The sequence below is a fragment of the Canis aureus genome, chromosome 14 (genome assembly GCF_053574225.1).
Source record: "Canis aureus isolate CA01 chromosome 14, VMU_Caureus_v.1.0, whole genome shotgun sequence".
Classification (NCBI taxonomy): Eukaryota; Metazoa; Chordata; class Mammalia; order Carnivora; family Canidae; genus Canis; species Canis aureus.
In genome coordinates, this window is record NC_135624.1 from 5,101,782 (window position 1) to 5,120,308 (window position 18,527).

The 18,527-nt window shown below is 37.4% G+C and overlaps 1 protein-coding gene and 1 long non-coding RNA gene across 3 annotated transcripts in view; one reads left to right on the top strand and one right to left on the bottom strand.

The window, feature by feature from the left end:
• The window catches only part of SPAG1 (sperm associated antigen 1), a 61,795-nt gene that overhangs the window by 16,232 nt on the left and 27,036 nt on the right, over positions 1-18,527 (top strand). For both annotated transcript variants that reach the window (XM_077846772.1, XM_077846773.1), the window contains exons 8-10: positions 2,110-2,240; positions 5,494-5,600; positions 10,576-10,735. In XM_077846772.1, the coding sequence (XP_077702898.1) occupies positions 2,110-2,240; positions 5,494-5,600; positions 10,576-10,735 (398 nt within the window). The remainder of the gene's footprint in view (positions 1-2,109; positions 2,241-5,493; positions 5,601-10,575; positions 10,736-18,527) is intronic.
• On the bottom strand, positions 1,687-16,778 carry LOC144283097 (uncharacterized). Its single transcript, XR_013351430.1, has 3 exons — positions 16,420-16,778; positions 2,065-2,225; positions 1,687-1,848 (listed from the first exon to the last, which is right to left on the bottom strand). It is a non-coding gene; the product is annotated as an uncharacterized LOC144283097 (long non-coding RNA).

Genomic DNA, 18,527 nt, shown 5'->3' on the forward strand with positions numbered 1-18,527 from the left:
AAGTACCTGGTTCATAGGAGATGTTCAATAAATACTTGTATGAACTTTTGAAGCTCTTGTAGTTGATCAAAAGTAGACTAACTTCCTAAAATAGCGTCATAAACTAATTGTGCTTATAGAATCCCTTACTCCCTCTTAGAAATAAATTCTCTATAATCCTTTTCCATCTTTGGATGGAAGTTTTTTTTTGTTTGTTTGTTTTTTTGTTTTTTGTTTTTTCAGTGTTGTGTCTCTAGAGAAGTTTGTCTCCACTGTTTAAGTGAACATCCAAGGTAAAGAGGCCCTTGATCTATCTCTCGTTCAGTATAGTCTTCCCCTTTCAGGCAGGTAGAAGTCAGCTGTGATGTTGTTCTCTATCTTCCTAGGGATTTCCACCAGTGGAGAATCTCTTTGTATGTTACAGGGAAAAAAAACTTTTTTCTTCTTTTAAGAAATCACAGAGCTGGAAAAATTAAAGCAGCATAGCATAATGGTTAAGGGAACTCAGACTGCCACTTTCTGACATTGGGCAGATTCTTCACCTCTCTTGCCTCAGTTTCCTCCATGTGATGAGATTGTTAGAGTGCCTACTTCAGAGCTGCCTTGAGGATTAAATTAAACAGACTGGGTTTGAGTCCTGACTCATTTACTAACTGGTGGCCTCTGGCATGTTACTTAGCCTTTCTGTTACATCTGGTTTTTCTCATCTATAAGATGGGAAGAGCAGTAATGCTCCCTCCAGGATCATAGTGAGGATTAAATGAGCTGGTGTTTGTGTGAGAGGTGCTCAGTTGTCAGGTTCTTATATTAGTTATTCTTACATGTATTGTCTATGTTTGGTCTCTACCCAACCATGTGATTTCTTTATATTCATCTTTAGTGATCTTAGGAAATTGCCACTTTTTGTATCTTTTCCCTTTTATCTTCTATTCTTCAGAAAATTCAGTGCACCAATACCCTTGTCTTCCCTACACCTAGGAATATATTATTTCACAGCACTCCAAATCAACTTATTAAGCAAAAACTGGGTAGGTTTTAAGTCCTTCTTTCAGCTAGTTATTTTGCTTTCATATCCCTAATGTAGTAAAATTTGCTCTCTTAAAGTCTGTATTCCTCAGTTACTGTTACTGTTCTGTTTCCTTCAATTGGCTTTTTCTGATTATGATCATTATTGAGCTCATTCTGCTCACAGGTCCTGTCCCTGTGCTTTAATGAAACCACCTTTTTGCACCAAGAAAAAAAAAATGATGATCATTTCCTTAGAGTTAAATCTACTTTTAGATTACAAACTAAACTCTTGTTTTTATTTTATTTTTAAAAAACTCTTGTTTTTAGATTATAAAGTAAACTCACCATAACAACTTAATAAAGGATATTAGGTGTGGTTGATTGCTTCATTTTTTTTTTTTTTTTTTTTTTTTTTTTGGTACTAGGAAATTGTCCCCAAGGAGTCAAAAAAATGTATTTGATATTTGATGTTAACTACACTGTTGTTTTTTTTTAGGAGGTCTGTGGATATGTAGGTTACTGTGTCACTTCTAAAGCCAGAGTCAACTTCAAACTGCTTAACTGGATATTTCAGTATCTGCCTAAATACTGACTCAGTATGTCTGTAGAACTGCATTTTTTTATTCTTGACAATGCAGGCTATATTAGTTTGCTGGAGCTGCCATAACAAAGTGACACAGGCTGAGGGGCTTACACAACAGAAATTTATTTTCTCACCATTGTGGAGTTTGCAAATCTGAGATCAAGGTGTCCACAGGGCTGGCATCTTCTGAGGCCCCTCTTCTTGGCTTGTAGGTGGCCATCTTCTGTGACTGCAAGTGGTCTTTCCTCAGCATGTGTCTGTGCCCTAATGTCCTCTTCCTATAAGGACACCAGTCATATTGGATGAGGGTACAGCCTCATGACCTCATGTTAACCTAATCATTTCTTTAAAGACTATCTCCAAATATAGTTATATTCTGAGCTGCTGGAGGTGAGGACCTCAGCATGTGAATACGGGGGGGACACAATTCTGCCCACAACGCAGGCTATACTTATTTTGTTTATAACTTTAGCTGAGTTTCTCTATCTTCTTACGTTTTCCTCTGGTCTACGTGTAACCAGTAAATGTCTCTTTTGTAGGAGTATATCAGTGCTTCCCACCGTGGTGGCCTACAACAATCGGGCTCAAGCAGAACTCAAACTACAGAACTGGAACAGTGCTTTTTGGGATTGTGAAAAGGTCTTGGAATTAGAACCTGGAAACATAAAAGGTAAAAAATATTCACAGAATGCTTTGAATTTACATCAGACTTTGTTAGACCATTTGTAGACATTCACTGCAATTATACTAAGAATATTTCAAATATGCTCTAATTTCTATTATCACTGTCCCAAAATTATTTTTTAACTTCAACTTGGAATTTATTTATTTTTTAAGATTTTATTTATTTATTCATGAGAGACATAGAGAGAGGGGCAGACACATAGGCAGAGGGAGAAGCAGGCTCCCTATGGGGAGCCTGATACGGGATTTGATCCCAGGACCCCCACATCATGACCTGAGCTGAAGGCAGACACTCAACCACTGAGCCACCCAGGTGCCCCATAACTTGGGATTGAAATTCCTGGTTATTTGCATTGAAGTGGTTAATGAGCCCAGGACATTGAATAAAATATGTATCTTTTAAAAGAAATATCTCAAGCTTGCATTTGTACTATAGTGTTTTTTTTTTTTTTAATTTTTTATTGTGGTAAAATACACATAACATAAAACCATCTTCATCATTTTTCAGTGTACAATTCAGTAGTATTAATATATTCATATTGTTGTGTGGTCATCACTATCCTCTATTTCCAGAACGTTTTTTGTCCTACATAACTGAAACTCTTTGTCCCTAAACGGTAACTCTCTTCTTTCCCCTCCCCTCAGCCTCTGGCAACCACTACTCTACCTTCTGTCTATATGATTTTACTATTCTAGGAATCTCCTCTAAGTGGAATTATATAGTATTTATCTTTTTGTTACTGGTTTATTGAGCTACCTTTTTATAAAAAAAAAATCTGAGTATAATTTAATACAGAATTTCTGACATTTGTTAATATAATAAGCCCATGCCAAAGCTCTAGAACCTTCTGCCAGTGGCTTTGTGGGCGTTTCTGCCTACATGTCCATAGATATGTGCCTAGAACTAACTATAGTTTTTTACCAAAACCTACTCTGTGTTTGGATTTCCTGTCTCAGTGGCTGTATAGCCTTGCTGTTGTCTGAGTCTGACTATACACATTAGACTCCTAGAAATGTGCCTAGAACTAACTATAATTTTTTTACCCAAACCTACTCTGTGTTTGGATTTCCTGTCTCAGTGGCTGTATAGCCTTGCTGTTGTCTGAGTCTGACTATACACATTAGACTCCACTCTCCATTTCTGTTATTGAGAAAGAATCACTCCACAAGGCAGCAGCATAATTTATATTAAACTCTATTTTTTTAAATGTCATGGATATAAACACTTCATTTTTTCTACTTGGAATGTACCCTTGTGTGCCTGTGAAAATGTGTGTGCAGAAGCTGTGGGTATGCTGAGGGGAAACCCTAGAGCATCAGCTCTTACTGTCATTGCCGCGGATTGCCCTTCTTTCACCAGCAAAATCTCTTGTGCCTTTATTTTGTCTCTATCACAGAGAATGGGAAGGCTCCCAGTTTTAGGAGGTGGCAAAAAGTTTTGTGATCTCCTGATGGGCCCATACCAACTGTGCCAGGCCCTGGGCCAGTTACTTGACGTGTATTAACTTCACTGATTTCACAATAGCTGATAGAGGTGCAGGTGCTATTGTTAGTACACTCATTACAGAAAGTGGAAACTGAGGCATGGAAAAATAAAGCAATTCACCTATGGTCACACAGCTAGCAAATGGCAGAGACAGGACTCAACGCTGGGCAGCAGACTCTAGAACCCACATTCAACCATAAGGTTCATCTTCTGCTACCAGAGTGACTTTACGTTTCCATTTTTCCTTGTTTGAGTAATTTCAAAAGCACTAGAATCTTCACTATTTAAGAAACGAACTGGATAGGGGCACCTTGCTGGCTTGGTGGTTGAGTGTCTGCTTTTGGCTCAGGTCATGATCCCTGGGTCCTGGGATCGTGTTTTGCATCAGGCTGCCCTTAGGGAGCGGGCTTCTCCCTCTGCCTGTGTCTCTTCCTCTCTCTGTCTCTCTCATGAGTAAATAAATAAAATCTTTTAAAAAAAATGGGTAGAGCCAAATCTAGTATGAGTAGGGCTATAAAACATTAAGAAGTCTTATTTTTTACTTAAGTGAATAACTTCCTTTCCAAAACTTTATGTTTTACTCAAAATATAAGTGTTCTAAGTGCAGTGTGGTATTTTGATTCATCCTGCAACAGGAAAAGGCATTATGGGAAAATTGATGAAATCCAAGTAAAGCCTGTAGTTTATAGTATTAGGCCAATGTTAATTTCTTAGTTTTGGCAAATATTCCATTTTTATGTAAGATGTTAGCATCAGGGAAATCTGGAAGGAGATATATGAAAACTATTATCTTTGCAACTTTCTCATATATCTAAAATTATTTCAAAACTAAAAAGTTAAAAAAAATTATAACTGCCATATCATGTTCTTTATGGTGTTCCCTTCTGAGTAATAATGGTAATAGCTAACCATGTATTTAAAGTATAATGCAATGATTTTGATTAAGTTTATGACAAAATGATTTATCCTGTAGATTTTCATGGCTCACTCTAACACTAAAATCAAATTGGCCAAATGTATGTTTTAAAATAGCATATTAAAATATATTGGATATAAATTTCTCATTTTTCACAATTTCCAAGCCTCATTCTTTTTAAAATAATGACTTACCATACAAAGGTCTCTCATTATACATGGAAAATTATGGGACTCTAAAGACATTCATTATCAGTATTAAAGAACTGCCGAATTATTTGAAGTATACAGATCTGATGCAAATGACCAAAGTACTCAGTTTCCGAACTGAGCTGACCTCCTCCTCATCAGGGTTCTGTCCATTCCCTGTGTGAAATACCTTCGTCTAATCATTTTAGAGATTGCTATAAAGGCTTCATTAACGGCTTGTATTCTGAGCTATCTGCTGATCAGCAATATACTAAATTTGAGGAAAGGATTTTCTCAATTTTTATCAAGTGGCAAAGTACTGCTAACGATGATTATTAGGAGGAAAGTGTTCACATTCCATGAAAAGCTTCCCGGAACTGCAGTGCAGCCTGGCATCGGCAGGTCTGGAGTCGGCAAGCGCTTGGAGCGGGCAGGGCCTGGGGCTGCGCCGGGCCTGGTGCCTAAGGCAGCCTCTTCTGTTTATCCCACCACCATCTTCTGGACATGTACGCACAACAATATGAAAATGGGTGTAAGCTTTGCACGATTGCAGGCGAAATGATTCTATTTGTATTCTTCCCCTTGAAAAATAAGTTCTAACCATGATAACCAAATGTTAAAAAATTAACCTTTGGAGGTGAATTTTCAGCTCTTCTTCGCCGTGCCACTACCTATAAACATCAAAACAAGCTTCAGGAGGCTCTCGAAGATTTGAATAAAGTACTGAATGTTGAACCTGATAATGAATTGGCCAAAGTAAGTACAGAAAGGATTCCTCACCTGATTCTATTAGTTATTATTTCTGTATTTATGTTAAAATGACTTCGGTCTTGCTGGATGATCGATATTGAGAATTAGTTCCCAGCTTTAAAACTAGATATATCACAAAAGAAAAAAAAAACACAACTAGGTATATCCTCATGCCCTAAATTATTAATATCTATTCAAAGTGGAAGAAAGTAGGCTCTTAAACTATATAAAACTGTAAGCCTACTTCTGAAGGGCATTTTATTTAGACACAGAACGTTGTTTATAAGGTGTCCATGTGTTGATCTAGTACATTTATATATTGTAATATGATCAGCACCTTAGCTTTATCTAACACCTGTCAGTCACATCACATAATTATTTCTTTTTCTATGGGTAAGAGCAATTAAGATTTAGTTTCTTAGCAACTTTGAAGTTTAGAATACAGTATTGCTGACTATAATCTCTACTCTGTGCCTTAGCTCTCCAGGACTTATTTATCTACTAATTGCAAGTTTGTGCCTTTAAGCAACATCTCCCCAGTGCCCATACCTCCCTAGCTCTTGGTAATAACCATTCCTTCTGTTTTTATGAGTTTGGCTTTTTTGGATTTCACATACAAGTGATATATCACACAACAAGGATGTTTGATTTTTCTCTTTCCTGTAGTGTTGTAGGCAATGCTTTTCGCTGAGCCGATCTCAATTTATTATGTAGAGTGTTATAGAAGTTTCCTAGGTAGGATTAAGCACATTCCTAGGTAGGATTAAGGCATTCCGTGGCCTTAGAAGAGTACATTGTAAGCATTAGCACCACTGACAGTGTTCACTGCCTGACTGAGCAGACTGGCTCACATATGCACTCTGGGGGCTGTTTTGAGGCCTAAAGAATAGAGGTAAATGTTGAGAACTGTCAAGAGTCTGAGGTTTTACCCTACTTGCAGATTAACGAGGTGGCCTAGCAGAAGAGATGAGGCTCCTGGGTCAGACACAGAGGACTCTGTTATTCACACAACAGCAAACTATGAACTTCAAGTTCGCGTCAGCTCCCTGAGCCCCCAAGTCCCATGGGGATGGTGCAGAGTGGCCCACATAGAGCCCACATAGAGCTGCACACTCATCGGGTTTGTATCACAATTTAGGAAAGTGCCGTCTTTTATAACTTGATACAAGTAAACCTGTCCAAAATTCTGTTCAGGAGGGAACCATCTTTATTTTACTAGAGAGCAAACAAACGTACTCTCTTCTCTGAAGAGAAATACTCTGTTTTCCAAGACTTCTCAGTAACAGACATCCTGAAAGAGATAGTCCAGAACAAATGTTATTTTTGTCTCTGCTCACAACATAGAAATGTGAGAAACCCATGAAGAACCATCGTCCAGCAGTAAGTTGTCACTATTTCCACATGCATCTGTCAGGTTATCTGTCTCACTCTCTCACAGTGGCAGCCGGTGTCCCTAGTGTATTTGTCAATTTAGCATTTCAGTGAATTAGGTTTAGGGCCCCCCTGAAGAACACATCTTTTTCCCATAGTACTTTCATTTTGTAGTGGTATATTTATTGAAAAGTTAGCATGACAATGTTCTAAAAAATATTTAAAACAATGTCACTACCCAATGCGATTTCATGTTTACATATTAACTTTCAGGACTTAACCATATATATCTTAACCACATGCAAAGATTAACTCAAAATGAGTATCTCAGTGTAAAACCTGGACTATAAAAGTTCTAGAGAAAATATAAGATAAAATATTAAGGCCTTGGATTAGACAAATATTCATTAGGTATGATATGATATAATGGCACAATCCACAAAAGAAAAAGTTGGTAAATTGGACTTCATCGAAATTTAAAAGTTTTGCTCTTTGAAAGACACTATAAGAAGAAAAAAAGACAGACTGGAAAGAAATATTTGCAAATTGTGTATCCAACAAAGAACTGTGACATCATGAATATATACATATATTCAACTTATAATAGCTTTACTTATGATTTTTTGACTTTATGATGGTGCAAAAGTGGTACATATTCAGTAGAAACTGCACTTTGAATTTTCATTTTTTTCCAGGCTAGCAATATGCTGGGCAGGGGTAGTAAGCCACAGATCCCAGTCAGCCATGTAATCACAGGAGGAAACCAATACACTCAAAACCATTCTGTGTCCATGCAACCATTGTGTTTTTTACTTTCAGTATAGTATTCAATAAATTACATGAGATACTTAACACTATATTATAAAATCGGCTTTGTATTAGAAGATTTTGCCCAACCATAGGCTAATATAAGTGTTCTGAGCACAATTAAGGTAGGCTAGGCTAAGCTATGATGTTTGGTAGGTTAGGTGTTATAAATGGATTTTCTTTTTTAAAAATTTTTAATATTTTTGTATTAAGGAACTTTAAATTTTATTTAAATTCAATTAATTATCATATAATGTATATTGGTTTCAGAAGTAGAGGTCAGTAGAGGTCAGTGATTCATCAGTCTTATTTAATTCCCAGTGCTCAGTACATCATATGCCCTCCTTAATGTTCATCACCTACTTATCCCTATCCCCTACCCACCTCCCCTCCAGCCATCCTCAGTTTGTTTCCTATAATTGAGTCTCTTACAGTTTGTCTACCTTTCTGATTTCGTCACGTTTTATTTTTTTCTTTTCCCCATGATCCTGTTTTGTTTCTTAAATTCCACATATGAGTGAGATCATATGATAATTGTCTTTCTCTGAATTATTTCACATAGCATAACATCCTGTAGTTCCTTCCACATCATTGCAAATGGCAAGATTTCTTTCTTTCTTTTTTTTTGGATGGCTGAATAGTGTTCCATTGTACATATATACCACTTCTTTCTTTATTCATTCATCTGTTGATGGACATCTGGGCTCTTTCCATAACTTGGCTAATATGGACATTGCTGTTATAAACATTGGGGTGCAGATGCCCCTTCAGATCACTACATTTGTATCTTTAGGGTAAATAACCAGTAGTGCAGTGGGTTGTACAGTAGCTCTATTTTCAACTTTTTGAGGAACCTCCACACTGTCTTCCAGAGCGGCTGCACCAGTTCGCATTCCCACCAACAGTGTAAGAGAGTTCCTCTTTCTCCACATCCTTGCCAACATTTGTTGTTTCCTGTCTTGTTAATTTTAGCCATTCTGACTGGTGTGAGGTAGTATCTCATTGTGGTTTTGATTTGTATTTCCCTGATGGCGAGTAATGTTGAGCATTTTTTCATGTGTCTATTGCCCATTTGTATGTCTTCTTTGGAGAAATGTCTGTTCATATCTTCTGCCCATTTCTTGATTGGACTATGTGTTCTTTGGGTGTTCAGTTTGATAAATTCTTTATAGATTTTGGATACCAGCCCTTTATCTGATGTATCATTTGCAAATATTTTCTCCCATTCCTGTAGGTTGCCTTTTGCTTTTGTCGACTGTTTCCTTTGCTGTGCAAAAGCTTTTTATCTTGATGAAGTCCCAATAGTTCATCCTTGCCTTTGTTTTCCTTGCCTTTGGAGACATGACTAGCAAGAAGTTGCTGTGCCTGAGGTCAGAGAGGTTTCTGCCTGTGTTCTCCTCTAGGATTTTGATGGATTCCTGTCTCATATTTAGGAGGTCTTTCATCCATTTTGAGTCTTGTAAATGCATTTTCAACTTAGAACGGGGTTATGGAGTTATCAACACATAACCCCATTGTAAGTTGAGGAAGATCTGTAGGAACTGCAAAGAATTCTCAAAACTCAATAATAAGAAAACAAACAGGCAAATAAAAAGATAAGCAAAATATTTGACTGCCAGACTCTTCACCAAAAGAGATATGTGAATGGAAAATAAGCATATGAAGAGATGCTCAAGATCATTAGTCACTAGAGAAATGTAAATTAAAATCACAAGAGATACCATTGCAAACTTGTTAAAATAACCCAAATTACAAAGAGTGACCATACCAAGCAAGTGTTGGTGGGGATATGGAGGATCTGACAGTATTAGGAATATAAAACGATACTACCACTTTGGAAAACAGGTTAGCAGTTGCTTAAGAAGTTAAACATAAAATCATGCACCTACCATATGATCTAACCATTCCAATCATACTTATTTACCCAAGAAAAATGCAAGTATATATCAATACAAAGATTTATTCACAAATATTCATAATGGCTTTGTTATCACCAAAATTAAAAACAACCTAAAATGTCCTTCAGTAAGTGAATGGATAAACAAATTGTATTATGTCTATACTATACAATACTGCTCAGCAGTAAAAAGAAATAAACTGATAGAAATGCACAATGTGGATAAATTTCAAAATAATTATGCTGAGAAATAAGACAGACAAAACAAGAGTACATAGGATGATTCTATTTATATAAAATCCTAGAAAATGCAAACTAACCTATCATGAGGGAAAGAACAGCAGTTGCAGGGAGAGGCAAATGGGAGATATTACAAAGAAATGGGAAGAAACTTCTGGGAATGATGACTATTATGTCAAAACCTATCAATATGTGCATTTTAAGCATGTGATTTTTGTCAGCTATGCCTCCTAAGCTGTTAAAAATGGGCATGGGGCAAAGGGAAATGTTTCTATATATATATATTTTTTTTTTTTCATTCTGGTTGGCATAAAACATAGAATTTTCAACATTAAAAACGTGTCATGATTTTATTTGTATAAAACTATCTGTACATATGTGTAAAAACATCTAAGAATGTCAGAATGTCATTATCAGAGTGGCAGGATTTCAGATGATTTTTTTTTCATGCTCATTAATGCTTTCAGTTTTTGATGACAGACATATATGATTATAATCAGACAAAGCAATGAAGTTGTTTGAAAAAACAAAAAAAAAGTCACCATAAAAAGTGTTGTCCTATGTATCTTTATTCACTTTTTAATATCTTCATACTCCTACCTGATAGAATGGTTATATTTTTAATTAAAGGAAAACGTTTTCTTTAACATGGTGTTTATGTTGCAGAAGACCTTGTTGGAGGTTGAGAGAGATATGAAAAATTCTGAACCTGCATCTAAGACTCAAACCAAAGGGACGAGGATGGTTATCCAGGAAGTAGAAAATTCAGAGGATGAAGGTGGAAAGGACAGTGGAAGAACACACAAAGACGGCAGTGGAGTTAAGAGTAAATCATCTCTTCTCTTTTGGTTCTTCAAAAACATCCCTTTTTATATGATGAGCTGGCTCAAATTTTCTAGTACTACCAGAATTCTTAGTCTATCAAACTTTTTCTAGCTTCACCATATGAAGTCACAAGCAAGTTTTTGTTTGTTTGTTTAGAGAGGGGAAGAGGCAGGGGGAGGGGCAAAGGGAGAGGGAAGGAGAATCAGGACCATCCTGGAGCCCTACATGGGGCTTGATATCATTGGGTCATGGGGTTATGACCTCAGGGTCATGAGATCAGCTGGAATCAAGAGTCAGATGCTTAACCCACTGAGCCACCCAGGTGCTCCGAGTTTTTTCTTTTCTTTTTTTTTTTTTTTTTTTAAGATTTTATTTATTTATTCATGAGAGACACACACAGAGAGAGAGAGGCAGAGACACAAACAGAGGGAGAAGCAGGCTCCTTGCAGGGAACCTGATGTGGGACTCCATCCAGGGACTGGGATCACGCCCTGAGCCAAAGGCAGATGCCCAACTGCTGAGCCACCCAGGCATCCCACTTCGTGTTTTTCTTAATAGAGTCTTCCAAACCCATTTTTCTTTTCTAACTTGGCACCTTTCTCTCACGTTCAATTCCTGATTATCGTGGTATATTGACATAATTGATAATTTGCAAGTTAACCTTAAATCCCTCTCCTAGATGATTGTTCTGTATATATCTGCTTGGTTGTAAACCAAACATGTTGCCTTCACTGGGGGTACAGTACAAAAATGAATGAATGCATTACTGGGAAATTGCTGTATGAGCCCCTCAAAAAATATTTTTAAATATGCAAAAGAAATAGGTATAATTTTACTTCTGGTATAATTTTTTTAAAAGAATCTAGACTAGATAAAGCTTCATCTTTATAAGACAATGACAGTTACGTCACCTTTAAGGGGGAAAGATGCGCTACTCCCTGAAGAAGTGGAGGGATGAATTTACCTCTTTCCTGAGAGCCCCTGAACAACCAAAGGGAAAGTAACAGTTTTGAAAATCATTCATAGGCAAAAATCAACTTGTAAGTAATAAAACAGAATAGTTTAATTTTGAGAGAAGAATAGAAAGTGTTCAGTTCATTCAACTTAAAAAAAATGAAGGTTTTTTTTAGTGCCAAATATAACATAAAATCCACATCTTGACAAAATATCAGTAAAATCGGGGTAAAGACAAAAGGACAGAAAAGAAGGGAGGAAGAGAGAAAAAGAGAGTAAGAGCACTAAAGAGATGGTAAAGGAAGACAGGGCATCAAAAGAACAAAAAAGAAGTTAAAGTGATTAGTTTTTCAAGGATTGAGACTCACCTTTCAGCCAGATTTTACATAAATTCTGGCAGCAAATGTTATTCTAAGGGCTTATGTTTATCTTAAGGTATCAAGCCAAGTGTCTTAAAATTAAAGGAAATCATTGGCGCAGCCCGGGTGTCTCAGCGGTTTAGCGCTGCCTTCAACCCAGTGTGTGGTCCCGCAGTCCCGGAATCAAGTCCCACCTCGGGCTCCCTGCATGGAGCCTGCTTTTCCCTCTGCCTGTGTCTCTGTCTCTTGCTTTCTGTATCTCTCATTAATAAATGAATAAAATCTTCAAAAAAAAATAATTGAAAATCTTAACTGAACAAAATACGGTATAAACTAGATCAGTTGATCCTGTTTGTAAATTATTATTTAAAAATTTACATAGTAAAAGTGGACTTTTTTGGTATGCGGTTCTATCAAGCATGTGTAAAATCATGTGACAGGATACAGAGCAATTTCATTACACCAAAGACTCCTTGCTCTTCTTTTGGCCAAATGATTCTCTCACTTCAAACCTTGGTAACCATTTGTCTGTCACAAATTCTTCAAATTTTGGGGGTTTGGGGTGGCAACGCAGTTTTTCCTCTCCCACAGGAATTGTTGACAATTGTTAGATCACTTAGTATTGTCCCACAAGTCCTTGAGGCTTTCTTCTTTTTTTCTCATTCTTTCTGAAATAACAGAAGGTTGAAAAATTTCTATTGATCTGTATTCAAGTTCACTGATTTTTTTCATTCTCTGATGCCAAATCTACTGTTTTTCCATTTTAAAATTTCTATTTGGTACCTTTCTTTTTCTTTTTTCTTTTTGTTTTTTTTAAATCTTCAACTTCTATGCAAAGTTTTTAAATCTTTCTATCCATTTCAGTAGTGTTTGCCTTTCTTTCTTGGAGCATGGTTATAACAGTCACTTAAAGTCTTTGAGAATTCACCTCTGTGTTACCTGAGGTTTGGTATTGATTATCTTTTCCCTTGCCAGATGTTAAGGTTTTCTTTCTTCCTTGTTTTGTACTGTATACTAGCAACTTCAAATATTATGGTATGCGATTTTCAGTCCTATTTAAATCTTCTGGAGAATATTTTTTCAGCAGTTCATCACTTGGTTAGGTTTGGGTAGCAGTTTTCCTACATGACTTCTGTGCACTATGGTTCTAAAGTCAGTTCAGTTTCAAAACCTTTGCAATGCCACTTGCATCTGTCCTACCTGTATACCACTCTGTTACTACCCAGGGTCTGGGCAGTGGTCTTCCTCTGTAATTCACTTCTCAAAACTTGAAGTATGATGCTTAAGGTCACTTTATGGATATGGATCACCTGGAAGCTTAGCCCAGTTCATGTACAATTGTTTTCTGTGATTCTTCCCTACTCTTTGTAGCACCCCAAGGTTTTACTTCCTATTCGTCTACCTAGAAAGCCAGGCTTTTAATTTCCCCTTTCTGTTGCACACTTCCCATGATCCTGTGCCTCCAGGACTGAGCAGCAAGAGGACAGAGAACAGCAATGGGGACACTGTGGGGACTCCACAGTTTCTCAGGAGAGAGAAAAAGAATTCCTTTCCCTCTGAATTTTATGTACTTACTTGGCTGCTGCCGCCACTGTAGCTGTTGTAGGATAGCTTGGGGCTGGCATTGGACAGAAAGGAAAAACAAAACAAAAAAGAAACCAGGATCTCTCTCCAATAGGTATCTGCTGTCTTGTTGCTTTAGATAAATAATAGATGGCTTCTCCTGAAGCTGTTTCTGTCCATACCCAGCACACCAGCTCTGGGTTTTGGACAGCCTTTGAACCAGGTTAAGAGATGACAGAGGAAAGAAAAATGAGGAACTCACTGCTGGTCTGGTGGTATTTCAGGTTCTCGATCCTTTTTGCAGCTGGCCTACTGCCATTTCCTTTTTGGTGTCCTCATTTGGCTGCTCCATCAATTCTGTTTCAGGTTTTTAGTTATATTTAGTGGGAGAGATGAGTGGAATGTGTTTATTCCATCTTGACAGAGCTGCCCTCCTCAGTACTATTTTTTGAAGGATTAGCACATTCGAAGAACTATGAAAATCGCTTTACATAGATTATTTAACCCTCAAGGAAACTATAACCCACACTTTTATAGATTAGGCAGTGGAAGCCTAGAAAGGTTGTTATATTTGTATGGGCTGTAAATCACATGGCTAGGATGTGGCCCTAAACCTGTGTGACTCCAAATTCTGTCTCATCAAAGTGGTTACTGGATGCCAACTAGGGAAGTACAGTTTCTATAAAATCCAAACTGATCATCCCTAGGCTACATTGTCAAAGAAACAGACATAATTTGGTATTTATCTTCTTTGTGCTCGTGGATATTGTACCAACTCTTACCTGGAGCTGAACATATGTTGAGGAGCAAGTGAGTTAAAGACTAATGTGATAATTTTTTATTAAAAAAGAGCATAGGAACTGAATAGACATTCTTCTGAACACATTCACATGGCCATTGGGCATAGGAAAAAGGTGCTCAATCAACATCACTAATCATCAAGAAAATGCAAATCAAAAAAAACCACTAAGATATTGCCTCAAATGTGTTTGAATGGCCACCAAAGAGACAAGAGCTAACAAGTGTTGGCGAAGATGTAGAGAAAAGGGAACCCTGTGCACAATTGGTGGGAATGGAAACTGATGCAGTCACTATAAACAATAGTATAGAGGTTTCTCAAGAGATTAAAGTAGAACTACCATATGGTCCAGTCATCCCATTTCTTGTATGTCCAAAAGAAATGAAACCACTATCTTGAGATATTGGCACCCCATGTTCATTGCAGCATTCTCAATAGCCAAGGCATGGTAATGTCACAGGATTTTTCCTTTGGTGTCCATGGTCATACTACTCAAAGAATGAAGGGTAGACCAGACAGTGGTGGGCAGTGAAGCAAGGTTTATTGAGTGCTAGTACAAAGGTTCCCAAAGAAGAAGAGGACCTGAGAAGGAGTTTCTAAGTCTAGAGGCTTTTATGGGCTTGTTGTTTTAATCATTAACCCTCCCTAAGTCTGTCATCCAATTAGGTTTTTGTCATCTATCATGGTAGGAAAGGGTAGAGGGCCTCCTCCAGGGTGGTGTAAAATCCTGTTAAGGGTGGTTTCCTCTTAGGGCAGGGCCCCTTGTCCCTACCTGGCTTTCTTCCACCTATCCTTCATCAGTAACAATGTCCTTCAGCAGATAAATGGATAAAGAAAATGTGAGACACACTCGCATACACTAGAACATTAGGCTACAAGAAGAAGAAGATCTGCCATTTGCAAAAACATAGGTGGACCTATAGGACATTATCCTAAGTGAAATGAGTCAGAGAAAGACAAATACTGTATGATCTCACTTATGAGTAGAATCTAGGAAAAACCCTAACCTGTAGAAATAGAGAGTAGAACAGCGGTTGCCAGAGTAGAGGTTTTGGGGATTAGTTGGTCAAAGAGTACAATCTTCCACTTATGAATAAGTTTTGGGGAGGTAATGTGGGAGCTACAGTTAATATATGATAATGATAATATATGATAATGGTGGCTACAGTTAATATATGATAATACTTGAAAGTTGCTAAAAAAAAAGATCTTAAATGTTATAAAAAAAAGGTTAGCGAGGTGATCGATGTGTTAATCTTACTGTGGTAATCATTTTGCAATATATAAAATCATATTGTACACTTTAAATGTACAGAATACTATATGTCAATTATATCTCAATAAAGCTGGAGGGGGAAAGATACTAAAAAGGCCCTCCTCTCACATAGAGATAAACAGGAAAGGGCTAGAAATGTGAGTCAGGATTGTTGTATAATGTCATTTAGTAGATTGATGTTTCTCTCCAAGTTAGGTAGCTATCCCTAACATCAGAACCACGGAGAAACAATATTCTGATTCAGATCGCCAAGCAGCCAGAGCTTTAAGAGAACCATTTCTCTTTTTTTTCTTAATTTCTTTTTTATGGAGGGTGGGGCTTGTGTGGGGGGGCGTAGGATGGGGGAGGGGCAGAGGAAGAGAGAGAGAGAATTTTAAGCAAGCTCCACCCCCATTGCAGAGCCTGACACAGGGCTCCATTTCCAAACCCTGAGATCATGGCCTGAGCTAAATCAAGAGTCGATGCTCAAAGAATTGAGCCACCCAGGCGCCCCTAAGAGAACCATTTCTGATCTTGTCATTTGTGCCCCTTGATAATTATTTTGTAGATTAGGGAATACATAAAAATATGTGAGATTCAGAAAGCAAAAATGTCTTGATAGGAATATAAATCTTAAGACCAGTTAATTCCCTTTTATCAGGAAAGCAAATCAAGATTAGGTGGAATCAAGGCCTGAAGCCCAGAAGTAGTCCTTTTAAGATGAAATAAAGTCAATAGGACTATCTTATGCTCACCTCTACTAAGTTCCACTGTTAGAGGACATGTAAAAAAGAGGTCCTGGAGCCTTGGCAAGGCAGGAGAAATCCAAGTTACTTTTAGGAAATAACAATGTCCAGAGGAAGATTATCAGGATGGAATCCTTGCGTGTGTTTCCCCACCCCACCACATTCTAAGAAAGAATTCTTAGTCATTATGGGGTATGATGCAGGGAGCCCTGAAGACTATGGGAAAATGCAGCTTTTAATGTTGTGTAACCTCAGCTGATAATGCTGCTCTCCAGTAAGTGCCATTCGGGTTGGCCAGGCACACTTCATCCTGACTGAGGTATAACATTAGCCAGTGGATTTAATTTAGTAGCTGACAATTATTGATCACCTATTCTATATCAGGTACTGAGACAAGACAATTGACAGTTGCCCTTCTAAGGACTAGTATGAAGAAATACCTATTTGCCAGGCTGATTAGATCTGAGGACTTGAGTTCCTGAGCTTTCTTGGGAACACCCATCTATTTGTTTTTCTTCTCTTCACTGAGAGCATTTAGATGTGACCATCATCATAAAACTAGCTGTCAGAGACTTTGGTATTAATTTTATCTTCTTACAGAGTCTGTAAGAAGTAATCGGAGGAAAGTAAGTATCTAGCCTCACTTGTGCTGTTGCTTATTCCCCACTTAAAAATGAAATATAATGGGCAGCCCCCGTGGCCCAGCGGTTTAGCGCCGCCTTCAGCCCAGTGCGTGATCCTGCAGTCCCAGGATAGAGTCCTACCTCGGGCTCCCTGCATGGAGCCTGCTTCTCCCTCTGCCTGTGTCTCTTCCTCTCACTCTCAGTCTCTCTGTGTCTCTCATGAATAAATAAATAAAATCTCAAAAAAAAAAAAGTAAGAAAATTAAATAGTAACTCAAAACAAGAATAAAATGCACTTATTTCTCTTGTCCTAGAATTGGTGGGATCAGGAAGGTGGAACAGTAGGGATTTCAAGGAGTTAAAACAATAGATAAAATCATGAAAAGAAGACTGAATGATGTTGACTGTGTAAAAGTGAAAAACCTGTACCAGTTAGATGCTATCAAAAAATTAAAAGGTAAATGACAAACTAGGAAAAATGGCAAGGGGTTGATAACGTCTTAATATGAAGAGCTTTTACAAAACAGTAAGAAAATGTTGAAAGAGCCCAGTACCATATGAACAATAAATCACTAATGAAGAAATCAGATGATCAACAGATTTTGTATGGCTAACAAAAAAAGAAAATTAAAGATAGATTCTTTTTCTCTCCCATCAAATTGGCCAAGATGTGGATAAAAAGGGGGAAAAAAGTATTCTTTGTTGTCAAGGGTAAAATGAAATAAGCATTTTTTTTGAGATATCCATATATCATAAAATTCATCCTTTTCAAATTCAGGGGATTTTAATATATTCACAAGGTTGTACAACCATCACCACTGTCTAATCCTGGAACATTTCTATCATCACAAAAAGAAACCTCATGCCCATTAAAAGTCACTTCTATCTCCCTCTCGTGGCAACCGTTAATCTGCTTTCTATGTCTATAGATTTGCCTGTGCTGAGTATCTCCTATAAATGCAGTCATACAGTATGTGGCCTTTTGTGTCTGGCTCCTTTCACTTAGTGTAATATTTTCAAGGTTTATCCATGTTGCAGCACGTATCAGCACTTTATTCCTTTGTATGGACAAATAATATTCCATTGCATGGATCATACCGCGCATACTCTCTATCCATCTGTTGATGGACATTTGGCTTATTTCCACTTTTTTGGCTCTTATGAATGGCGTGGCTATGAAATTCATGTACAAGCTCTGTGTGTGTACATATGTTTTTAACTTTATTGGGTATATAACTAGGAGAAGAATGCTGGATTATATGATAACTCTGTGTTCAACTGTGTGTGTGTGTGTGTGTGTGTGTGTTTAACTTCTTGAGGAACTGCCAGACTATTTTCCAAAGTGGCTACACAATTTCATAGCTTTTTTTTTTTTTTTCAGCATGTAAAAATCCAACACCTATTTGTTAGACTATTCTTTCCCCATTGAATTGACTGGACATCCTTGTAAAGAATCAATTGGCCATGGATATATGGGTTTATAGACTCTTGGTT